Below are 26,078 nucleotides of genomic sequence, written 5' to 3' on the forward strand. Positions count from 1 at the left end.
TATAATGATTTTGTTGTGCATGTATTTAACACTAACAGCCCACCTGTTCAGGATAGTAAATTAAATGATGAATAGCTGTAGTGAGCTTTTCCCTAGCATGTGGTCTGCACCATCAGCACAGATATTTTCGTGACTGAAGAGGATTCTGTCTAGTGAGAAGCTTAAACAGCTGTATCTCCTAATTACAGCTTCTATGTAAAGTCCAATTTTTAAAGTGAAATAATCTTCATGTCTTAATGCTGTTCCTTCAAAATAGTTGTTTGTTTCTGTGGTTGCTAATGGATGACACTGATGTGATGATGAGTCTCGCTAGTGGGAGGTGGGAGACAAATCTAAAACTTCATTGTCTTCATCTTTGCCAAAGAGTATTTTGCAGTAACTTCTAATGTTACCCTCCAGTCAAGGACTGGACTGAGTTAGAGAGGCAGTAGGATGGAGCAGAGTTTATAGTAGGGTTACCAGCTAGATCTGAGGTGGACATGAAATAGCTTTTTCTCTCTAAACATAACTATGAAAAGGTACTGAGGTTCTGTGCACCATAGACTACGTGGTTTTGGTTTTTGCTAGGGTTCTTTGCTATTAGCAAACTAATTCTGCAAAATTCGCTCTCTAAAGAGATGTTAAAAGGTTTCAACAATTTCTGACCCTGGATGAATAGGACTGTCCTGTTTGGCTTATTCCACATATTGCTTGCTGCTTTATCCATCCATTCATGTAAATAATATTTTCAGAGATATTTTTAATAAATCTTTTTCAGGTTAAGTTTTTATGCATCAGTTGGACTTCATTCTTTTCACTTCCACAGCTTAAGTGTGGATAGGGTTCTTCAAGTCTGCATGTGTCCTGACTCATCTACTAATTTGGGCTTTGTCTCTAGAATTGTGTCTTGTAGGTCTGTGTAATTTATTGCAGAATCTGAGAAGGTAATGCTGAAGTGATTAGATGCTGTGAATGAAGTTGCTCATGTCTTTTTTTTTTTCTCTCTCTCTTTTTCTTTTTAGGACTTAAATACTATCTATTCTTTCCTTCATGGACTGGACATACTCTCACATTTCAGGGAACATCAGCTAAGGTAAAGTACTATGGAGCTAGTTAGTGTTGCTTAGCACAGCTGGTATCTATGGCTGTATTTTTGTGGAGAAGAGCAAAGCTTTTGTCCGCCTGCACTTTGAGGCGGCAGAGCATTGGCCAAGTCTATTGCTGAGTTAAGTCACTGCAATAACGTGGCATGGAATCTAAACTAATTAGCTTTGCTAAGAAAGAAGGCAGACCTTACTCCCATTTGTCTACAAAGGACTGTGTAGACAGTGCCCTATGTTAACTCTAGATTACAAAAGCTTTTTAAAGCTTCAGACATTCAAATGATCTCAGAATGCATAAAATGGAAGGCCAGCAAAGCACAATAAGTGCGTTGGAAGTATTTTAGTTCCTTCAGTTCCGTTGCTATGGGTAATTCCAATGTGTGGGAGTGATTTAAACACTTAGAGAACATGCTGTATATTATCTATTTGGATAATGAAGAACACCGTAATAATTTGAATTTTATGGTTAAGCACATCCTTTGTTTAGAACAAAAAAATAGCTGAATTTGAGGTCTTGGAGCCTTAAAGCGGTTCTGCTGAAATGTGGTGATTAATGGCTTATGATCTTTGGGGATTAAAATTGAAATTAAACTTCTCCTCCTCCCTCAGAATAATGTCATCAAGTGCCCGCTATGAGAGGTACAAGGGCAACCAAGTTCTCTTTTGGTAAGTACATATCACTTGTTGGAGTTCTTCAGCAGAAGTGTAAACAAAAACACTGTTTTGCATGTTGTGATATATGGCTTGCTTTTTCAGTAGTTGTAAATAGAAGGCTTTACAACATTTAAGCTTGGCCAGACGGGCTAAAAGCTTTGATGGGAGATGGTTGAAGCAGTAGTTCGGTGCTGACATTTGAGAGGTGCCTGTGAATTATTAGCACGGCTCCCACGGCCAACAGAGATGTGTCTGTGCACACGCAAGATCAATTAAAAAGCAGGTAGTGTCACCTCGGCGGTTCGTGGGAACGGTGGTGACGACTCAGTAGGTGGCACTCTTCCCCTGGAGCTGGCACTGACTGCTTTCTCGGGAACCCAGTTGCTTTGTGGGAGTTTCCTCTATCAGAGGAGTGATAGAGCTCAAACACTATCTCCTCTTAATTGCTAGAATTAGTATTTTAGCTTAGAGTTCTTTGTAGGTTCCTGCTGGGAGGCAAATATACTTACCCCCCGTATTTTAGCATCGCTTATGGTGTATTTATCCTCTTACAGCTAATCCTAGCTTTCTGTATAAGGCACATCTTTCAGTACACCTGAGTCTAAATGAGATGCCACCTGCTAGTTCGCGTGGTGGGTATGTGCGACACAAACTTGCTCCAGTACCAGGTTGATGTGCATGTGTGGGGTTGCGTGCTGGAGGAGGAAGGAGATGTTAGGCTGTAGCTGGGAAATGTCATTGCAGTGCACTAGGAAGGGGCAAAATCTGCTGCAGTAAAACACGGCAACTTCTGTGCAGACCTACAGGCTGTAGGGTGAAACCTCGGCCCATCCCCTGTCCATCCATCTGGGGTCGAACGGCACAATGGGAGATAACACCGCATGTGCATGTGATGCAAGCGCAGAGGTGGAGGAATGCAAAGCAGGAGTCAGATGTATGGGTCTCGTATTTTATCTGTAATGCTTGACAGGTCCGGGTAGTGTTACTGTCCATGTTGAATTGCTAATCAACTTTAGCATGGAACAAAAATTTTCCTGTATTTGTAGCTTTATGTACACTTTCACTGGAATGAAATGTTTTTACTGAAAATTAATAATTTCATTTTAATAAAATAATTTTTTAAGTTAATGTAAATGTCAAATTGCAAGGTATAAGAAACAGTCTGGATGTAGACGTTTTAAAAAAAGGTAGTTCTTGGTAGCGTTCAATGAAACTTCTTAGGATTCCAGTCCACGTACCAAATCGGTAGAGTGGTAGATCATTATTTTACTACAATAACATTTTTGCTAATATATTTTTGAGTTGCTGTAAGAAGAAAATGGATATCAATGATTTATTTTCTTACAGCTCAGAGACTATTGCAAGATGCTGGTATATACTGCTTTCTGGATCTGTGCTCATGAAGGATTCCATGTTTTTACCACCTTGCAGGTATGTAAAGTTGTTGTTATTATTGAAGGTAAGGTAAGATCTCTTTTTTTTTTTTTTTAATAAATGCCTTATTACATGTTAATGTTACTGTAAATTTTTCACAATTTTAAAATAATTTTTATTATTTTGTTTTTCTGAAGTTTGATAGTGGAAGACATGTTCTGCTAATTTGATTTAAATTCCCTTTCACTTTTTCTGTACATTGATATTTGTGTGAAATACTGCACTTCATGGTTTTTAAATCTCGTTTGGCTTTTTAAGTTTATGAGAGAATTTGTAGTTAGCTTGTTAACTTGGGGGCCTCTTTGAATAATTCCTGCTGTGTAACTGTTTTGTATAGAGTTCCCTGTCTCGAAAAATATGACTGTAGATCACATAGCTTCTACCATTTGGTTGGAGGCTGTATTTAATGGCATATGTGATTTTTATGCGAAGCAAGAAAATAGAGGCCAGCAGCATCGGTTACAGAAAGCGTATGACAGGAGTCTGACTGCATCTCGTAGTTGAAGCACAGTGAATGTTGTGACATGCTTTCACTGAAGCGTACTGTTTGACCTGAGCTGGACCTTGCTCAAGTAATACTCCGAGTACTCAGAGTAATACTCTGCTTGACCTTGTATGTCACTCAGAAATTTTACTTCACTATGTCTTGAAGCTGCATGTTGCTTATTTGTATTCAAGCTGCACTTCTAGGCTAAGCAGGAGTGGTTTTAAAAAAAAATAAATAAAAATTTAGACTTGCCTTGGTACCCAGTTTGGATAGTTTTTTTTGAGATTACCAAAAGTGCTGCTGCCTCCTATGAAATGAAATAAAGGCTCTCCCCCTGCGTGGTGGTTCCGTGATGGACTCTATCTCCCATGGGCAGTGGGGCACCAGCTCGTTCCTGCCTTGGTGCTGGGCAGCGTGGTCTCCTCTCCCGCTCCTGCCGTGCGCTGTTGCTGCCGGGCTGGAGTAGGACTGCTTCCCTTCCAGCCATAACACAGCACAGTGAGATTAATAGAGTGGATACCAGTTTAACATCTTTCCTTTCTTCACAAAGGCACCTATACCGAGGTGTTTATGAAATTCAGATTAATTGGCAGCATTTACTTGGCATGAGTTGATAGACTTAAAAATGTCAACTCCAGCTCAAATACATTTCCACATACTTGAATTTCATAGTAAGTACTAATAAGAACATATAGGACTGAATTCTTCAGCTCAGGTCTTGGTTAGCTATAGGCTAGTTGTTAAACTCTTAATGGTCCTTGAGTGACTGAAGTTCAACAGTGGCAGAAGTGAGGACATGGCAAGTTGAAATTTGCATAAAACCTAGCTAAAAAATCATTTTTTTGCTAAACTTGAGGAATAAGTCACTTAAGAGCATTGTTAAGGTTTTTTGTGCCTTTAAAAAAAAAAAAAAAGGCAAAATAGATCTGTTATTGCTAGTTCATGAGATTATAGTTAGTTTTATTATGGATAATGAGGAAAAAATAGCTGCTAGATGAAAAAATAACTGCTAGATGGTGAAAGGGTCGCAGAGTTCTGTTAGATGAAACTGTTGGCAAGTTACAGTATACAGGGTGTGTTCGTCCCCTTACGTAGTGAGATCATGTAAAAAGGAAGGGAATGCACTCCTCTGCTGGTTGTTCCCTGTCCGTGTCCTCATTGCAGTGAGGGGAAAAAATGAAAAATTCAAAGGTCAGAGGAGCATTGTCGTGCTGAAGGTTTGAAGGATAAATGCACACATGTACAATTAGACAAACTAAAATTACTGTAGTGCAAAAGGATGCTGAAAATCTTTGAACCTTTTTGTTTCTGCCAGTGCTTTGACTCTGGGGCAACCTGTAAGCTCCTTCTCCCCTTTGCTTTCTCCCTGGGACTCTGAGGCCACGTACATGGGTAGGGAAGGAGAATCACCACTTGGACACGAGAACAGAAGGAAGAGGGCAGCTCACTTTCCGTTTTGTTCGAATTACATTTGTGCATTGTCCAACCTCAATTTAGAATTTAAAATATAATGCTTTTTTGCCTCCTTTTTTTAAGTACAGTGGGATAAACTTAAGTTACTTTTCCTGGTCTGAATACCTCATATCACACATTTTTAGTTGAGGGAGCTGCACAGTCACCAATCACTTACAGGCTATTTTCATATGAAATAGTCCCTTGGATAATTTAGTAGTATTCTTTCATAATTGTCATTAGCACCATTTTAATTACATTTAAAGTAATATTTTATGTTATGCATTATTCCCGGTCCCCAGCCAAGTTCCTGATTATGTGAGTTGTTCTGAAAGGAGGCTTAAATACACATCTGTAAGGAAACACAATATTGCCTTCATTCTCATTGCCTCAGGTATTACAGAGCTATTCGTTTTGATAGGAAACAAAAATAAGTTTTTTGTTTGTTTCTGGTTTTGTGGTGTTTTTTGTGTTGTGGTTTTCTTTTTTTTTTTATTACTTTTGCTTAAGCTGTAACAGTGGAAATGACCCACAGTATACCATGAGGTGTAAATCATCTTTGAAATACAGTTTCTTTATTTTTGAAAACTTTCTATTTAATGTTAATAACATAGTAAAAATAACTATCTAAATTGATTTTTTTTTTTTTTTTTTTTTTTCCTTTTTAAGAAGAATCACTTGCTGCAGTTTGGTGTCGCTCTGTGCTTTGATTTTTAGAAAATAGTGCCCGACCACCTTTGGCAATATTTTTTACTGTAATAGGAAAAAAATAATTATGAGTTTAAAGGAGGATATGAAGGACACCTGTCCACTCAAAGAATTCATCTTTGTCTGATGAAGAGCTTGATGCCGTGCTCTCCGTGCCTAATGAGCATATGATCCTATACCTATATGATATTACTGAAATAAACTTTATGGAAGAGTACATTGTTTGGGATACTGATTTGTCTGTGCTTTTTTTATTTCCACAGCAGGAAAGCAGTGGGCGAGTGTAGGGAATTAAAAGAAAACCACGCTTGAAGTGTTCTGAGATTGCTGAAGGGAATGGAGACATCCTTCCAGCCAGTTAGGTTTTTGGTAGGCTTACTGCTGCTCAGACACTGGCATCAGATAAAGCTTATCTGTTTGATTTGTTGAATATGGTATAAATGTGTCAACACATGAGCAGAGGTGAGTGAGGTTAGAGACAGGTGTCATCCGCACAAAAGTGATGCAGGAGACTGATGATGGCTTTGAGATGTCCAGGGGGAAAATGAGGACTGAAATAGAATCCTTAATGTGAGGAAGGCACAAGGAACAACCAAGGATGAGAATTTAGGCTTTAGTCTGGAGACCTCCTAGTGCTTTGAAAAGGTCAAGAGCCAGGTTTGAATAATTGTCATTCTGGAAGAACTGGGTAGACAGAGGCATTCTGTAAAACAGATAATAGTTAGCAAATGGATTCTAGTTTGAAACTCAGTCCTTGTGTATACTTTGTAACACCCCCCACTCCCTAGTTATCTCTTTGTAATGTTGACGTGGTAATTTCAATTTTATATTTGTCCTCTGGAGCATTTGACGAACATTACATATTTAAAGAACTTCTGTATGTTTTAGGGTTCTTTTGCTGGGAATACTGGAACAGTTTTTAATAAAATGTGAGAAGCAGGGTATCGGTGTTTTTCAGTTAGAGGAAGCTGGTTTCCTGGGCAATAGGGGGTTTTAAGGCCCCCTTTTCTTGTAAAGTTGTTGTTTTTAATCTGTTTTATTTGGCAATCATTCTTCAAAATAGTATTATTGGGATTGTGTTATAAACTAACTGCCTAGCAACTTTTGTTCAATAATTATGTAAGAAACTGCTGTTACAGTTGATTGTTAGTGAGATACTTTCAGTCTCCATAACTAAGACTGGAAGGTGATGATGATTTAATGACTGTTTCCTGGTACCTCCTCACAATACTTGTCCTTTTTCTGTCATCTGCCCCATGATTACCTTGATAGATAGGAGGAGATTTTAGTAGACAACTGTAAGCTTAACCTGGTTAAGATGTTGGTTAAGTACTCCTTTTGCATGCCTCGTTTCATCCACTGTCTACCGTTCAGTGGTTTCAGAGTCAACAGAGCTTCATGGAAACCTTAGTTTTCTTCTGCAGATCTTTTTGAAATAAAATATTCTATGGACTCAAACCTGAAAGAGGCATAGACCCATGGAAGCATAAGAAGGTGGGCAGTCACTGCTTCATTAACTTTCTATATATATTTGAATGAGTAAGGGTGTAAGCTGTGGCTCACTGTGTTTGAGAAGGGCTTTTTGTTCAACTTGGATGAATTTGTATGCAAGCTGTAATTCAGAAATTGGCTTAAAAATCAGAGGAGTTAAACTTGCATCCAGGTGTGATAGATCTATTCAATATTCTGACACTGATGGTCATGATGAGAAAAGCCCTGTAAGGTATTTTTTTTATTTTTTAAGGTAAGAAGCAGATCAGTCAGTAATATCTGGTGCAAAGATGGCATAACCTTGATTATCCTATTGCCCTGGAGAATGGATTTGTCAATAGATTTGGCATAGTAGGAAAAGAATTCGCTTCTAACATGAAAGCAATGGCTGGAACAAAAGAGCAGGATTGACAGATTTTGTGGAAGGAAAATCATGTCAGCAAGTTAAAGAGTTTTTTTGTTAACCTTGCTTGTTAATCAAGATAATTCACGTGAACAGGATATTTGAAGGAGATTACTCACAGCAAGATTAGCCATAGGAAATATATCAAGGGGCTGGAGGAACTTTTGAAGCCAATTATGTGGATGACAGCCTCCTACAGCTGTGAGAATTGAACCTCGAAGGGAAAAATACAAAGTCTTGAAACATTCAAGATGTAGTCTTATTAAAAACAAACACTTCTCTTTTCTGAGCCCTTCCAAGAAATTCATGAACAGCCCTTCCAAAATCTTACAAGTGGAGAAAATTGGAATCATTGTCCTATTCAGGTAGTGCATTTCTTGGCTAAAAACTCTTACTTTATTCAAAATGGACTCATGGTTGTATTGTGGTATCTTTTCATGAGAGCTGTAGACTTGTCATTGACTTGATAAGCCATTTCTCTTTCTCTTTCTCTTCTTGGGTAGAAGAAGACACAAATGCTTGGATCAAGAAAATTGTCACAGTGAAAGAGGAACTCCAGTTTTGCATTATGAACAGCAGCTTGAGTTGAAATTATTTTAGCTTGTTTTGTATTAACTTAATATTTGTGAATAACAATATTTTAACATATTTTGAATCTTACTGTGACTGTTAATAGTGTTTCAGTCTGTTCTATGTGAAGTACCAGAAGCACAGAAAATTCTGTGCTTTTACAGGACTGTCAATGTTGGTAAATAAGAATGCAAGATTAAAGACTTAAAGGAAATTTAAGTTGTGCAAATTGCATTTTAGAAATCTTTAAATTTTGATGTGTGTAACTTTGAAGTATAAATATATTTGAAAACAAATGTATCATGTAAAACCAGATCAGTTTTACTTCTGAAAGCTGTAGTGCTGTTTCCTGCAAGCTCTTGTGAATTTGTGCCATTCACTGAAAAAGTAAATGAGTGGCTTGGAGCTCTTGCATTCCCAGCTTCTGCCAGTAAAAGGTGTACTGGCATTTTTCTCCCACTGATCCTTCCTTTCCAGGTTCAACTTTATTAAATACTGCTTTCTGCTTAGACCCTACCTGCTGTATCCAAGCTCTGTCCCAGTGCTCCATAGCCTCTGGTCTGTCTCTTCTTTCTTGTCTCCATCCCAGTCTCTGCCATTTTGAGTCCTGAGGGCTGTAGTGTGGAATACTGCTTTTCTCCTGTCAGCTGCCAAGGTCTAGATACATATGTGTGCCAGTCCACTGCTGGCATACAGTACACATAATTTTTGACAAACTTGGTGTTGCCAGTAACTTTCTGAATTGTGACACTGGTTAAAACAATTGTGATTTAAATTTCTTACTGTTTGTGTAACTGTAAAAATGCAGAGGTCTTAGGACAATACTTTTTTGCTTCACAGTTGAAAGCTCTTTGTAACTAACTGTTGTAGATTATTTTTCTGCTTTCTAAAAGACAGCTTGAGGCTTACATCCCTGTTCTTATCAAGACAAAAGATAGATTTTTTTTTTTTTTTTAATACTCACCACTGGATAAGCAGCAGTGGTTATTCAATGCATTGTGGCTCTAGATGAGGGGCTGTTTTCCCTGGATATTTCTATAAGTGGTAACTTGTAGTGTTGCCTGACAGCCAGTAAGTAACCGAACAACTTGGGAATGCTACCAATAAACATATTTTGTAAAACTAATTAATTCAGATATGGTTGTTCGTATTGAAATTCTGGCAGTGCTAGTGCTGTGATGAAAATACTCTAAGGAGAAAGGGAATGTGGATGAGAAGAAGAGGCAACGCACTGGTGAGAGGCCGTGTGCTCTGGTCTCCCAAAGGGCAGCTCCTTGTACTGGAGGTGCTGCCATTGAGTAAGGGCTGGGAAGGTGTTGCAAACTAAGAGCACATGGTGCATCTTTTTTGATGTGGAACAATCTTCTATGAAAGCCAAAAGAATGAAGAAAGACTATATTCATACGTGTCACAACTAAATGACCAAATAATGTCTGTAGTTCCCCCCCCCAAGTAATTTCCTGTTGTTCATTGATAGTTTCTTAGAGCAGCTGCCCTATAGAGGTTTTAGAGAGTGCAAGGGATGCTGATTGTGCCACAGAAATAGGGGTGTTTTTATTGGCTAAACTAAAGAAGTCCAAGAGATGTGAAATTGGAAGCAAAGGGTACTGTGTGGTTTGTTTATATCTAAAATACAATTTTACTAAGACTGTCTAATCACATGGCCTGGAAAAGCTGCAAAGCTTCACAGAAAGTGGTCAGTAAGATACAGGCTGCCTCAAAGCATCATCGTGCTCAGCGTATAAAGTAATTAGTATAGACATCTTGAGCTTGCAGCCTGCAAATCGAGTAGCATGTTATGCAGCCTCTAAAATCATTCCCAATTAAAACGTCCAGCAAGCTTAAGAGATAAACCTGCTAAATGTTGTTGTTGTTGAGAGCTAATGCAAAAATGGTTTTTGATGACTGAGCATTAATTGAAATTGCTGTTTTGCATTCAGCCATGTATCTTGTGGCTTCAGGTTTCCTTTAAACCATTTTCTGATGGAGTTAAGTGTTCTATATTTTTATAGTTAAATTACTTTGAAATGCTCGGGACTTGCACAGTATATAGTATCATGAAAACCCTGCCACCTACATTTGCTGAAACTTTTGGTCTGTGCTCATTTAACTTTTTTCCCCATCTCCTTACTCTGTTTTGCAAATAGAGTGCGTTTGGGGCTGCTCAGCAGTTTGCAATGCAGTGGGAAACGCTGCAGACTGCTGCAAGGGCTCCTGGCGGGACTGTGCTGATTGTCACTGTGTGCTCCAGAAAGGGAGCCGAGAGACTCCCCAGCAGCCCAGTTTTTCAGGTGATGGTCGATCAGAGAAAAATCTAGAGAAATTAAGACCTCCGTGCAGATGCCCAGGAAAACAAGTTATTCCTGTGAGGATTTCAGTGTCGATTACACTCATATGCCAGGACTGCAATGCAAGAAGGGCAGATTCTGTCTTCTCTATCCGCAGTCAGCGCGGCTGTGTTACTGCCGATTATGTGGCTATGCAGGTTTTCCCCTCTTTGTTACTTCCCAGCCAATGACAAGGAATTTAAGTGTAAAGTTACATTTTTAGAGTATTTAGATTGGAGTTTAATAATACTAACGGCTGTTCCAAGCCATTCATAATATACTTGTATACTACATTCAGTGGTAACTGAATGGATTTTGTTTTGGATCTGAACAGCAGCTACATTGCAGTAGGTGTCATGGGTGTCTGCTGGAATAGCTGTTTTGCACAAGAGGCACTCTTTGAGGAAAGGAAAAATGAAATGCTTTTCAAATTAAGGGTAAGCCTTGACTTGTGGAAAAAAAAAACCAAAAACATTTTCATCTCTTAAAAAAACAAACAAACAAACAACCACTGACCAACCAACATGTCCATTTCTTATGCAGCTTGTCTCTTCCAGGCCAAGTTATGCACTTGCATGCAAAATGTTTTTGCATTGGAGAAATCCAGCCTGGTTAGTGGATGTGTGGGGTCACAGGGTTCTCTTTGCAGTGGCAAAAAGTACAATTTGTCTTCATCTTTATGTTCCTAAAAGCAGCCTGACAGGCAGACAGGCAGTTTGAGAGACAAGTGTATTCATAAGAACAAAATATCTGCAAAAAATTGCAAACCCTTTGTTTGTTATACTGATAAACTGGTATATCAGTGTCCTAGCCCAGTCCTACATGTAATACAGCACTGACTATTACTGCAGATAGCTTTATCAACAATCACAGATAACTCTGCATTATTGATACCAACTTATACAGCCAGGATAATTTTATGATTTTGTAGTTCCTGCAAAATACAGAACAAATCTTAAAGTGCTTGACATCTCGTCATTGAAGGCTTTGATGCATGAAATATTTGAAAATACTGTTTCAGGATGTAGTAGAATACTGTAAATTTGAAGATGCCTGCTAGTTAGTGCTCGAACAAATAATAAGGCAGTCAGTCTCAGTTTCTGTCTGTTTGTAGGCTGAAAGCACTTAAGGACAGGCTATATTTTTACCTTTAAAGTATGTACTGTATTTTGAGTATTACATAATGAGAAACCATCAGTAATGAATAACTTCAGCATATTGATATCAAGAAATTCTCAAGTTAAATGTGACTGCTATTCCTTAAATTTGTCAGTTTCGAAATTCCAGATGTATTTCAGCACCAAATACTTAAGTTGCTTAACAGCTGGATATGAAGCATTTTTAAACATTTGTGTTTAGAAAGCTGTTTTTGTGTACATCATATTTTAAAAACCTACTTTATTATGTTCAAAATATGTTATGTTGGAGGTTTTTCTAAGTAGTTTGCTGTGTAAAAGTAAGGTTTGTTATAACAGCTCCAGTGTCTTAAAGACGTTTTAACGCCTTCCAGTATTTTGGGGAGTGGGCATGAGTTTGAAAACTGCCTATTCTCAAACATGAAAGGCTTTCTCCAGCGAACAACTTCGATCCGTCCCCTATGCCAGTAAAGTCAAGCGTATACTCAGGTACTTGCACGTTTAAGATTTTGGAGTTCGGCTCTGCAGTCATGGAGGGTTTTCTCTGTATTAGCAAATCACACAGTGGAAGAGGGACAGATGAACCAAGTGAAATGGCCGATACTGAGAATCGTGTTATTTGCAGTTCTGGGCTTTTACGTTTTGGTAGCTCTAGTCTGATCCCGTGGCCTGAGCACCCATTAGTGGTTGGTGTGTGATACCACGCCAGTTTAACTTGCATTCCTTTCACACATGACATAAGTGCTTAAGCATTTTTAATTAAGAATAGCAGTGAATCAGGAGGAAAACAAGGTTTCTTGCAAATGAGGCATCCATAAATCAAGGGTAAACAAAGCTGTCTTTGGTATGTGGAAGACATTTTTTTTCCCATGACAGTGTTGCAAGCCACTGAGTGAGTGTCTGAAAATTAATGATGCAGATGTAATAGATGAATGTTAAGTGACAGGAGCGTACAATAAAATTATAAATAAAAAAAAGCATAATGTAGTTTATACTACTGACTTTTCTGGGCTTTCAACAGTGGGAAGCTATAGAATAATGTTAAAATGTGTGTGACTAAGTATACAGATCAAGCAAAATTTTAATTGTTGGATTGTTTAAAACTGTAACGGTTATACCTTTGGTAGTATGTCCTTTGACATAGTTTTTACGGTATTGTAAGAAGACCTTAATTTAGATTAGTTTCATGCTTTCTCACACTTTTCAGTATCTGTATTAGTTTAAATTCTTAATTGGATTATGTTTGCCACTCTGCTTGCAAGCACTAAAGCACACGTAACGTGCTGTACCTCAGTGAGGCTCTCCCATTTTTCTTCCGTATCTCACCACATACAACATCAAGAGGGCTTAGTGTTTAGGGATGTATTTACGGCTGGAGAAGCTGCTGGGATGGTTTGTAAGCAGAGGTGTGCTGATGGCCAGCTGAAATGGGCTTGTCGGATGAGACCTCCCCAAGGAGCAAACCTGGCCCCGTGAAGTGACTTCCATGGTCACGGTCTCGCTGGTCTGCTGCGGTGCTGAGTTGGGTAACCAGTATGACTAAGGACTGAGAGCTCTCGCAAGCAACACCACGTGTTCTTGGCACCACAGCAAAGGATGAATTAGTCCCAAAAGTAAAGATTGCCCTATCTCGTCCAGTATTAAATGTACAACTTTTCGGAGCTCTCTTCTTTGAGAAGCAGCGTGGTTTTAGGTTTGGGTGGGTGTTTAATGGCTGACTAAAGACTTCTCAGAGTAATTTGTTGTCACAGAAATGTTCTTCTCCTTTGGAAGAATGGTCAGCACGAAAGCTTGCTCTTGTCTTTCCAAACAGGATTTTATCTCCACCATTTGCAAAGCATTGTTCAACTTAACCTTTTCCCTTTCCAAACGTCCTCTTACATTTTGATACTGAAATCAATTAATCTCTTAAGTGTTTGCATACCTTTGTAAGTACTTTACTGTTAATTTTTCTAATGTAAATATTTATTAACTAGAAGATGGCAGGCTTAATACTAGACATGACTAGGTGACTCCAAAACCTAATTATTCTCTTCTTTTACTGTCACAGTACTCATCGTTAATTAAGGTAATGCTTGAAATTATTTCTTAAAAAAAAAAAAAAGTGAGTAACTGCTGATTACCTAAAATTCCCACAAAGACTTCAACCATCACTTCAAAGCAGATTTAGATGACTCTGGGACTGTTATGCTGCTGCTTGCTCTTTTCCATGCCTCCTCTTTCTCTCTTTCCCTTGGATGTGCATGCATTCTGGTTCTGGCTATCTTTTTTTCCTAATGTATTTGCCTGAACTCGTTAAGACTCTAATTCTGTGACAATAAACCAATAAAGCAAATAGTTGAACTTTAATGTTGATTAATGGTCTTCCATTAAAAAAAGAAATGTGACAAGTGTCGTACGTTACCATCTTCTATCAGTTAGACAAATATGTGTGCATCTTTGCTTACGTATTTCCTAATGATATTTTCTTGTTGCCTGTTATTAATGTTAGTGGATGTTACTTCTGAAGAAAGAGTCTTCCTTGGTCAATGGTTTCAGGGCTGAGTTTCTGTTTATTCTAAACATTACATTGTGTAATTTTACAAGACAATTAGGAATGAACATCATTCTGAAGCCTTGATTAAAATCGGGAGAGTAGTGAAATACACTGATGTCAGCAAACCTCTTAACTGATAGAGAAGTTACACATTTGAATTCTAGAGAAAAATATGGAATAAGTCGTTAAGAAAGTTAAAATCCATGTTTCTAAAACACATTGGGTATGTTAATTAAGAAGATTGTTAAAAATTTATATTTTTAAAACGTAGTGGTTATGGCTGGGGAAAAACCATATGACGCCTCCTATTTTTGAAGGAGCTCTGTTGTGGTATAATCGATAAAACATCCCATGATGTGCACCAGGAAATAATTAAACTTGACCTATTGACTTGTAAATATGAGTAGTTTATTCTTTAGGATTAGAAGGGCGAGTTTTGTCTTTGGAACCTAATCCTTTTCTGAGTGTTCGGTTGTTGTAAAGTGCTTGATGGACCAGAAATGATAGTGCCAAGGGCTTGACCTTTGTTAGAAGTGGTGTTCCTTTCCTAGCATTATTGTTTACTGCCATTACTTAATTAGCAAATGTTGCAACATAAGCAGAGGGGAGCTTGACAGTAGCTGAATTTCGTGGTGTGTTTATGTAAAACAAAACAGAAAGAAAACAACCCTCCCTTAACCTCCAGTAGTTTGATAAATTGTTGTTGTACAATAAAAATACTGTGCTTTAACAACCTTCAGCAGAAAATTGTAGCTTTTTTCCTAACTACTGGGGATATAACATCAGTAGTAATCTATTTTGTGATAACACAGATAGTGATTGTTTCTGTTTTAAAAAGCTGCAAAAACTGAAACTTCCAGTTGCACATAATCCCTTTAGAATTTTGTTGGGAGGGGGAGAATCTATTGTCTTTAGTTTTCTATTGTATGAAATAGAATTAGAACTGTTTCACTTTTTTTTTTTCTTTTTTCCAATTGCAAATGATACCTTAGTAAAGTTGGTTTCACTTTGGTTTTTGGTTTGTGGAGAAATCGTAACATGGAATTTCAGTTCACCTCGAAGTTAGAGCTTACATTGAGCTTACATGAAAAATGACATTTCTGTACTTTCTGAACTAAATTAACTTTGTTTTAATAGTAGGAGTAGTTTGGCCATTCTTTTTGAGGTATTGCAAATACACAAGACTGTCATGCCTGGATCACATGCTGGGTGGAAAAAGCATGAAAGAAGGCATGAAAACTTTAGCTATGAGTTGCTTACTATAGATGTGTGAAAATGCCAGTTTTCCGTGTGAAACTTCTGCTTCTTTGGCCTGCTGTAGCATGAGGTGAGAAAATTTGAGTTGTCGTTTATGACTCCATGGCAATCATGTAATTTAAAGATTTATTATTTTTTTTTTAGTAGACCATTAGCAAAATCAAAACTTGACAGTTTAAACTGCCATGCTCCTGTTAATTGTAATACTTTATCCTAACCGGATTACACTGATAATTTCTTTGTTGGAATAATCTGAAGCTTCACTTGAGTAACTTCATGGTTTAGTTGCTTAAGTTCCTTTCCTGAAAATGCACGTATCCTACAAAAGTTTTTTTTGTGCACCCCAATAGGTAGTTTATAAGCACGAGTCTTTTAAACGTTTTCTACAAAGTCATTGTGTTTCAGTGGATATTTGCTGTCGAGATGACTGTGTATGTAACTCAAGTGTTTTGTGTGGCTGAAGTTTCAGATGTACTTTCCAAATGTAACCTTAGTGAAAACAGATGGAGCTGACCCACTTTTTTAGGATTTGTCTCCACACTTGTCTTAATCTCCTTCTAATTCACACATTAATCTCTGCTTTGAGTTAACTGATACTTCAGTTATTTCACCTGCTGATATGTGTTAAAACGTGATTGCTGTTGACAGTCTGAGGTTGTAACACAGCAGCTGTAACTATTGAACTGCTAATCCAGAAACAATGCTGTTAATCAGGTGGGCTTTTTAATTTGATGTCTGTATGGGATCGCTTTCACTTGAGCTCAGTTGAGTGGGGTAGGTCGAGCATACCTAACTCAAGCTCTAACAGGTCTGTAGTGAAGATAAACTTCCTTAATATGTGAAGCCAGATATATTCCATTCCAGGTGTTACTATGGTCACAAAGTCAGTGATTTAAGAGGTTATTGGTCTGTAACACACCCCACACCCACCCAGCAGTATCTAGCTCAGCTCTTTTTTGCTGGTAGTTCCAGCACCCTGAGATCTGCTTGCATGGTACCTTCTCCAGAGTTGATTCCCCTAAAGTTAACTCAGTTCTTGGGTGTCCTGAAGGTAGTCTCCTTTTAGAGTCAGTCAGCTGAAGCACATCAGATTGCTTTTAGCCTGTCTCCTTAGTTGCTGTATTACACTGCCCATCACATTTTGTTGCATTTGTGTTTTTTCATATTTCTTAAATAGAACCTGTCATAATAGGCTCCTTGTGGTGGTACAAGAAGCAACACAAAGACAGAAGTCACAAGCTAAGGCTCAGTTTTAGAGAAGAGGTTCTTTGTCCTCCCGTTTGCTGGGAGGATGAAGGGGCGTCGTGGAGTTGAGGGAACTCTGATTAAAAATGCTGCATGCAAAGAAGTACTTCGGAGTTCTTGGAATTTATGTATATTTGTTTTTACACAGCCTGTTTAATGCTTAATTAAAATTTACTAATGTTTTCTTGTCAACGCTGAAATGCATTGTGGGTGGTTTTGAGTATCTGCAAGTAATAATGGTTTTACAATGGAACATTCTTTCTATTTAGGCTTTACATAGCAGGCTATAATAAGAGGTCCTGAGTAAATTAAAAAAATTACGATAATAGTACTATCTGGTTAGAATTTTTCATGCAATAGTTTTCATCAATTTTTCTTTGTCCTTTTTTGTTTTTAAAGATGTTGTAACATGCACCATTGCCAACTATTTTTATTACTGAAAAGGTAAAATAGGCTGTTCATCTCATTCTTTTTCATTTGCTTTTTTTCCATCCCACTCTAGTTTTGGCAAGCAGTCTGGAGGAAAACGAGGATGCGAATGTATCATATTGGAGCCTTCAGAAATGATTGTGGTAAGACATTTTTTTCAAATGTATTTAAATCTATTGCTGGTTTCAGCAAATTCTTTCTGTTTTGTAGCAGAAAGCTTATTGTAAAGTATTCTATAAAATTGCAGCAAAATTGCCTTGATTTCAATTATACCTATGGCTGCTATCGTAACAGCAATAGCTATGTAAATTTAATCTAGATGAGTAAATGGTAATGATGATTAGGTCATTCTTTCTAAAATTATGCTTACTTGAGTTTCAAAAGCCTACCAGTTACGGCTGAGTTGAGCATTCCTGAGTCAGGCAACGATAGACTGCTATCCTGAATATTTTATTTACACCCCCATCCCCCATTTCATTGCTTTTTACCGGCCATGGCAGCCGTGCTGGGTCTGGTAGGAAAGGCCCTCTTACTCCTAGCCTTTGCAGTTCCACATAGTGTGAAGGCTTTTAGGTAAGAGGAGAAGGAACATAAGAGCGCTTAGCCAAGCTTGAAGGGTAAGGTTTTCAGCTTAGTTGTCATCGACCTTTTCCATGTCCAGGTTTCTTTCTGCTTCTTCAGAACACTTACTAATACTACCAAGTTTGTAGATGTGCTTATAGATTGCAGCTCAGTCCTTCCCAGGTTGATGCACACATACTGTCAGCAGTTGGAAATTAGGATTGCTTTCATAGTGCAGACTGACATTGTACCCTAGTAGTGTGGCTGGGGACACAGGAAGATCTGTTTCAACTTTGATCTTATGAGAAGTTGCTAATGGAACTGGAACAAAAATGTTTTTGTTCTGAGAAGCCGCATGTCTCTTAAGCAGGCTTAAATCTCCAAACTGCTCTTGATTTAGCTTCCTTATATCTAGATAGGTTAACATTAAAACTAATATTTGATGATGTCTCTTTCTCATTGAGTATGTGAATATTCAGCTTCTATCAGAAATTTCTTTCTCTGAGCACACTAACATCTGTGGATGTCCTGTACTGAGTACGCTTGCTATCCTTTGTGCCATTCTTTCTGTGCAGTGTCAGTCTCATTCTGCTCGTGGGCTTTGATAGCATCAGTAATATGCTCTTTGCTGCAGCAGATGTTTTAAGCTACAGTCTGCCGTGTCATGAAGTAAGTGCAGGTAAGAGTGCAAGAAGCCTGTCTCAGTCTCTGGAGTGAAATAGTTCATTTGTGTATTTCCAATTATCCAGTTTCTTCTCAAAGCTGGAGTTTTGAGTGGGAGATTTATGCCTTGAGGGATGCCACAGGACTGTTTGGGTGACAATATGTGCAGCCATATCACGTGAATGCCTCCGGCACTCTGGTTTGCCACTACTTCTTCACATTTTTACCTGTTATCTGCTGCTGCCGAGAATCTGGTGTGCTGAGTACGCCTATGTCCACTGCCTGGCGTGAGCTGAGGCTTGCACCTCAACGCTCCTAGCACTTTGTAGCACAGAATGACAAACACTTACCTATCCCATCATATACAGACATTTTGGATTTCTGTAATCTTTCAAGTTGATGTAACAGAAGAATTTGGTCTGTTCGGACCAATATCGCTAACCAACCAGTTACACAGCTCTTAGCTTCTGTAACTGGCGCTGCAGACGTTACGAGACCTGGTGTGCTGCTTCCTACAAAAACCCAGTAGATGGTGATGCAGCTGCTGTTTGCAGTGGGACCAGTCTGAAGCGTGCATGGGAAACGTGCGACTTGCCTTATGGGGCTGGCTGGTGACTCGCTGCAAGTGTATTTGCAAGTTTACACGAAATATATTCCATGGCCAAAATATGTGATAACATGAAATTTCTAGGAAATACCTACATCCTCCTTTGGTCTTACCACCATTGTTGTAAAAAAAAAAAAACAAACCCAAAAAAAACCAAGAGGATGCAAATAAAAGAGTAGCTTCTGTGCAGTGTGCTACCAGAGAGAAACTGACCTTATTAAAATATTTTATGAAGAAACTAGAGCATTTTGTGTGTGTGTGTGTAATTTGAGTAGCTACAACTGTGATGAGTTTTTTCAGAGGAACACACTCTCACAGTCTTTGGAGAAGCCAGCGTTGGCCGTGTCAGTATTGTCAAACGCTGCTGGGTGTTCCTGGAGACAAATGCACAGCCTGGACAACTGTCCTCTGTATTGTAAACCTCTTGAATTTTCTGTAATTGTAGTTAAATGCCAATGAGAGACACTTGAAAGTACCATAAATCCTTATCTGGAACTTCAGTATATTTTTCTGTAGGAAAATCGGAGAATTAAAAGTGCAGTTGTTTCTTCATTAAATGTAGCTAAAGGTACTATTAACTGTTTTCTGGGTAGGACTTCAAATGGGGTGAGAAAAAAGCATCAGTGTGGTGGCACGCACCTTGCTAATGATCTGCACTGACACAAGGTGTACTTGAGCTTCATTTCCCTGATTAATTCTTATTAATTTATCTTAATTCTTTTATTTTCTCTCTCTCTTTTTTTTAATTTGCAACATACTAATGAGGTTTAATACATAGTGAATATTTATCTTCAAGCAAAAGAATTAGGTACTTTAATGTAGTTAAAGAACACCATCATTCTCTGCTGCTGACTGATTTTTTTTTTTTAAATTTTTTTTTCCCCTCCTCTCCTTTCTTTTTAGAATGTAAATCAGTTTTGTAGCAGGAATCCTCTGGGAACTGACCCATTTTAAAGGCCATAAAATGTGGTCAACTTAAGTTAATGAGGATAACAGATAGTGTGTGAATGGGCATTGTAGCTCATATTTTTGGAGGCTGAGCCATCTATTGAATTAATAATAGGTCCATTTATCACTTAAGAAAATGGCCCAGAATTGCAGCATATCTCAGTGTACTGAAGTGTCCTTTCTGTTGTTCCTTGGTGCTTTCATTTTCTTCTTCAGATCTAAGCATATGATATTTGGAGCAGCATATTTGGAGGTGGAAAATATTTCATTGCTGGCATGGACTTCAGAGTGAAATTGAGGACAGTCCTACGATCCTCTTTGATTTTATGTGGCAGCAAGTGCTGTGGGTGAAGCTGGCTGTATGGAAGCATTCCTGCTGCTGCCAGCGTTCAAGGTTAATAACACCCCTGATTAGAAACTAGCCAGTTAATATGCTATTCCAGACTTCTTGTTACATATTGAAAACTAAATAATACGAAGAAGTCTATGGGGCAGCAGTCTCCATCTGACCTGGTAGCCTGGTGGCGTGTTGATCAGCCTGGTCCTCCCCGCTGCCGCGACGGCACAGCTCCCACGCCGGGGTCCGGCTTGCCGCAGCCGCAGAGATGCTGAATTCCTCCGTAGGAGTGTTCATCCTGCTCGGGACGGTGGGGTGAGGAGGTTGAATATGTTCTCTGCAGCAGAAATTTTCAGTTTTAACCAGGTGAAAGCACGGCCGAGCAATCAGCGGCGCGAGGGAGCCCTGGCATGCCTGTCCTGCTAATGCGGAGCATATCAAAACCCATCTGTATACGTTATTGTAAATCATAGGCATAAACAATCTGATGGTCAGCTGGACTGATAGTGCTGGTGGTACTAAACTGGAAGCTATGTGGTGTTGAGGTCTTTCCTTGTTTTCTGATTTTTGTTTTGTTTTTGTCAGCAGCCGTGGCATTAACTGAAGGAAGCAGGTGGTCTCAGTTTCTGAGTTTCCACTAGCAGTTGGTTGTTTTGCTTTTGTGCTAACAAATAATAACATTTATGCTCACTTCTTAGTTTTCAGTTAGAACTGTGGAAGAAAGATCTTTCACTGAGTGTTTGTTTTACTTTAGTCTTAAAAATACTGACTAGTTTTGGGACTTCTTAATAATAAGGGTCCTCAGTATTGGAAGAGTCATTGTCCGGCCACTTCAGTGGGCCCTCGGTGTCCAGGTTAGTCTGTTATATTGGAGAAGCTCAGCACTTGTTTTAGTTTCTATGATCCTGTAAGGTTGAACGCAGAGAGAAAAGGAAATAATGCAAAAAAGGAAAAAAGGAAATTTACTGAAGGAGCTCATGTACTGTAGCACGTGTACAAAAAGGAAAAATGAAATCCACACAATTTTGGTTAGTTAATAGAGTAACTGTGCAAAACCAAACTTTCTTACTTCTGGAAGCCTTCTGTATAATTTAGGAGCAATGTTATTCCTAACTAGAAATCCATATTTTATGCTAGGTGAAGAAGGGCTTCTATATCCAGTATCTTACTACTTTTTGTTGTTGTTGTTTTTATTATACTAAATGGCCTGTTTAAAAGCTTTTTGTTGTTGTTGTTCTGTTTCTTGTCTGCCTGCATACATTGGTGGTTTTTGGGCGGTTGGATGGTTTGTTTGTTTTTTACATCCTTACACCATTGTGCTTACTGCAGTTCTGCTACAAGGTATCTTTGCTCATTGTCCTGTGCATTTGCAAACAAGTAGTAAAATTCTAGTGAAAAGTGTGGTTGTCCCTTGCTAGGGGAAGTCTGTTTTTCTGCTTTCTTTTCTGGAAACGTTGTGGTGTGAGGTTCACTCTTCTTAACTATTGTATCTCTAACATATTTTGTCAATGTATATTTTTCTCTAGGGAATTAAAAATAACCCACAAGGCAAGCCCAGCTGCTTGCACCTTCTTCTGACCTCAGACAGCCTTAGCTGTTTGGAAAAAGCGATGTGGAAAGTAGATGTGATCTTGCTTCTGTGATGGTTTAGATATTTTGGTTACTTTCTTGTTCCTGTCTGTTAAGTCTTTCTGGTTTTCATTCCTTTATACCTTTTGAATTTTAATTTTGAGATAACTTACCCAAGTATTTGAAGTGAGGGCTGCATTAAGACCACATAGAGGTTCTTCTCCTGTTCCAGTACTAAAGTCTTATGTTTAGGTTTTTCAAGTGAAAATTTGGGGAAAAAAAAAAAAAAAAAAATTAAAAAAAATCATTGAGGACAGTATAAATTCCTATACAGCAAGTGTATTGTAGAGGAGCTTCTTGCCCGGCTGCAGCCTATTTGCATGCATGTCTGTTCTGCTTCCTGCTAAGAGAGATTTTTCCAAAACATCAGAAGGAAATGGGAAAGGATGAGATTGCTTTTTATAGAAAAAAGGAATTGTAACTAGTGAGATAAAAAGCTTTCATGTTTGCTTTTACTAACAAGGTGAATTTACCTAATTTTTATTGTTTAGTCACAAATAATATTTAACATCAAGATATGAATCAAGTTCTAGTTATTTCTTCGTAATCTGCTGGAAGTGATTAGAAGTCAATATGACATAGGTGAAGTAGCTATTTATAAAAAGGTGGAATATTTGAAGTTGTTTAGTTGTGACTGATACTAGAAATAAGTTACACTTTTAAAAATTACACCAGTAAAAGTAGGATATAATTCAACGTCTTTACCACATTGTAAATACTCGAAGAAATGGTAACTTCTGTGTTGAAGATACACTTGAATCGAGCAGTGTCTGTAACTTGCATTGTGTGATACGTGTGGCTGCAAAAGGGTTTCTGCTGGTGAGTGACATTGTTTAGGGGATACGTGTGCCTTTTAAACTTTTAAAAAAAAAAACTGTTTCCTGGAAGGAAACTGTGGCCTCTGGCTCATTGTAATAACGTAGTTCTGAGACAGGCAGCAGTGGTTCTCTGAAACGTCCACAGTCGTTTTCTCGAGAAGAGTTTAACTGCTCTGAACTTATGTTTTTTCCTTCCTCATGAGCTTCATACGGCTTCATCGGCTTTCGGTGATATGGAAGAACTGGATGTTTAACCAGGAACCTGAACATGTGTTTCAGGTGGAGAACTCCAAAGACAATGAGGAAAACATCTTGCAAAGAGAAGTCCCGCTCAGGCAGTCCCGTCGGAGGTTTAGGAAGATCAACCAGAGGGGCGAACGTCAGACCATCACTGACAATGTGGATTCCAGCAGTTACATGTCGGTGAGTCTGCTCGCCTTTGGCCGAGCTCCTTGGCATCATGCCGTCTGCGTGGCTGGCTGGTGTTTTGTTTTATTGAGAAATAATAGTCTATCTTTGTCATTTTTGAGAGAGCTTTCTTCTTGTTGGGGACCAGTAGAGTGCTTTGGATTCAAACATCGTGGGTGGAAGCAAAGATTCAGGCACTAGTTAGAAAAAAGGTTTTTTGGCTTAGAGATTTTCAGTTGAGCACTATAAATAAATCTTAACATGTTGGCTGGACAGAGAAATAGTCATTCTTGGGTTTTGTTGGTTTTACCTGGAGTTCTTTTGGTAAGATGTAGGAAGTGATGATTTTCTCTTTTTCCTTAATAATTCCAAACCATAGTTCAAATTTGAGTCAATCGTGAATGCGTGAATGCGGTTGGTCATGTTTACTTGCTTAAAAATAGTATAGTGGTAATTCAAGCATCAAAAAGAGTAACGGCAACTCATTTGCCAGTCTTAAATAACATCACAGACTATATAATTTGTGCTCTGTGAAGGCACATACAGCTGTGGTCACAATGCTTTTATGAAGGTTTCTCTTTACCATTATTTTTCATGTACAAACTTCCTGCTTGGTAGCAGGATATATGTGTGATCTAGACAAATTATTTCATTGAAAATAATTGTTGTGGATACTTTGATTTGCTTTGAAAAGCAAAGGTTAAAAAACAGTAGTAACATGGAAGTACACCAACCTTGAGTAGTCTTCATGCACAGAAAAGAAAAAAAACAAATTCAATTTCTCCCCTTTTTTTCCCATCTTCCTTTTCATCTCCCCAGAAGGTACAAAGCCTCTCTTAGTTGATACAATTCAAAATATCTGATGTGCGCAGTTAGATATCTAAACTTAAAAGATTTTCTCTGTTTCAGAATAAACTGCTGTTTTTTTCTGCATGGTGGTAGCTGTTGGATCACAGGTGGTGATTTTAGGCTCTCCACAGCGTTAGCGTGTCTGTGAGTAGGGGTTACTGTGGCATTTGTCTTGTAAGCAGAAGAACTCTGGTTGCTGTGACAGGAAGAGAATATGCTGTTTCAAGTTTAACGTCCGCTGCCATCTCATTTCAAGAACTGTCACGTGTTGGATTTTATCATTAGTAAGTCGTTGAATTAGTTATTGATGAAATGAGATGTTGGATCCTCATATTCTGGGCAGTCGTGCTTGAGGCTTTGGGAATTAAATTCCAATCCGTGTATGACAAAATCTGTCTCTTTTGCTTTGGTATTTGTGCCAATGAATAAGCACACAAAATAATTTTCAGACTAGAGTGCTAAGTGGAAGAGAATCCCAGGAACAGCTGATGCTGATGCTACCTGTGCAGCTTGCCTGGAGGGGCACATGAGAAGGGACTTGGCATCTTTGGTCTAAGAAAGACCAGGTTACACAGCTTCTTGAATGATTTCAGAGGTTGTCAGTTATTCATGCAAGGCGTCGGTGTGGTACACTCTCACAGGATTGTGGTTAGTCAACAAATGATGTCCTCGTTAGGATTTTTCTTCATGTTGATTTATTTCTTTGATACCAATGACACGGAGCGCATGCGTGTCGCTGCACGTATGGTTTCTTGTTGCAAACATGGTGGCTTCCTCAGATGTATGAAAATCTATATCTCTCTGTCAACATTTGATGGGAAATGGTATAAACTTCATAAATCAACAGCACATTCCTAAATCTGCTTTTATGTCAGTTAATTAGGAATATATAAAAAGAATCCTGTTAACACTGCTAGGTGTTCTTCTGGATGAGTGAGTGCTAAGTGGCAAGGAGTAAACAACCACCTCTCTGATAGAAAATCTGCAAGCTGTTGGGCTTGCAGCCGTCTGAATTGAAATACCAATCCTTGCTTTGTAGACTGGAAGCTCCTAATTGGAAAGTGTCATACTCACAGTACTTGTTGTAGCAAAAAGTAATTTGTAACTCAACAGATGACTAAGAAATCAAAACATGATAACCAGCAGCCTGTTTGACAAGTAAATAAAAATTTGGTGCCTACATTTTTCCATATTCCATTATAATCTGGTAAAATAATGAATTTTTCTGAGGTATGGTTTGTTCTGTGCCTAGGTTTAACTCTTAACCTGTATGAGTCTGCTCATACATGGCCATTGGTTTCCAACGGTCTTGAAAAACAGGCTTTACAGTGTAACCCTTCATGTCAGCCCATGTGAGAATGGGCAGGATAAGGAGGAGGGTTTTTGAATGAAACTTTCATTTGACAGGAACTTGCAATAACGTTTCTGCCAGAGTGGGAAAACTGTTTACAAACTCACCAGCAGATTTCCTCTCTGGCATAATGCTAATGAATAAAGGCAGTGTTGTATTTCACTTTCCAGCCTGTTGCTAAATGCTCTTTGACAGACGCTGAATGTAGCCTGATGGACCTTTTGTGAGCCCTGCTTGCTCTGGGAGGGCTCAGAGCTTTCCAGCCAGTCTGCAAGGACTTCAGTCAGGCTCCCGTGGTACGATGTTAGAGTACCCAGCGTGACACTGTTTAAGTTGTTAAAAGCCTAATCTCTCAGGCACAGGTAGTTTTCTGCTTTCTAAAGAAAACTTAGATCCTATAGGTATTGAAATTTGGTGTTGCTTTATCCCAGCTCAGAATTTTTCCTTTCACGAATAAATAGAAGATTTCTTGTGTTTTGCTTTTAAGGAGAATTACCTATGCAATCTCCGTTAACTTCTTAAAATGTAAATCTCTGTGCACTAAATATACTATGATTAGTATTTATGATTAAGGTTAATCTTTGTTTTTATAAAACATTACCCATTAGGTTGTGACATGAGCTTGCATCTACTTCTCACATGGAGCTCCCTGCTTGTTATTGCTGGAACTCATTCTGTAGAAATCCCTGTGATTGG

At 38.5% G+C, this 26,078-nt stretch overlaps 1 protein-coding gene across 6 annotated transcripts in view; it reads left to right on the top strand.

The window, feature by feature from the left end:
* RAPGEF6 (Rap guanine nucleotide exchange factor (GEF) 6) overlaps positions 1–26,078 on the top strand; it is a 132,875-nt gene that overhangs the window by 25,798 nt on the left and 80,999 nt on the right. For all 6 annotated transcript variants that reach the window (XM_010578830.1, XM_010578834.1, XM_010578832.1 and 3 more), the window contains exons 2-6: positions 1,002–1,072; positions 1,692–1,748; positions 3,084–3,167; positions 17,285–17,354; positions 23,054–23,197. In XM_010578830.1, coding sequence (XP_010577132.1) covers positions 1,002–1,072; positions 1,692–1,748; positions 3,084–3,167; positions 17,285–17,354; positions 23,054–23,197 — 426 coding nt within the window. The remainder of the gene's footprint in view (positions 1–1,001; positions 1,073–1,691; positions 1,749–3,083; positions 3,168–17,284; positions 17,355–23,053; positions 23,198–26,078) is intronic.

Source organism: Haliaeetus leucocephalus, unplaced genomic scaffold (genome assembly GCF_000737465.1).
Source record: "Haliaeetus leucocephalus isolate CR32 unplaced genomic scaffold, Haliaeetus_leucocephalus-4.0 Scaffold656, whole genome shotgun sequence".
In the NCBI taxonomy this organism is placed as follows: Eukaryota; Metazoa; Chordata; class Aves; order Accipitriformes; family Accipitridae; genus Haliaeetus; species Haliaeetus leucocephalus.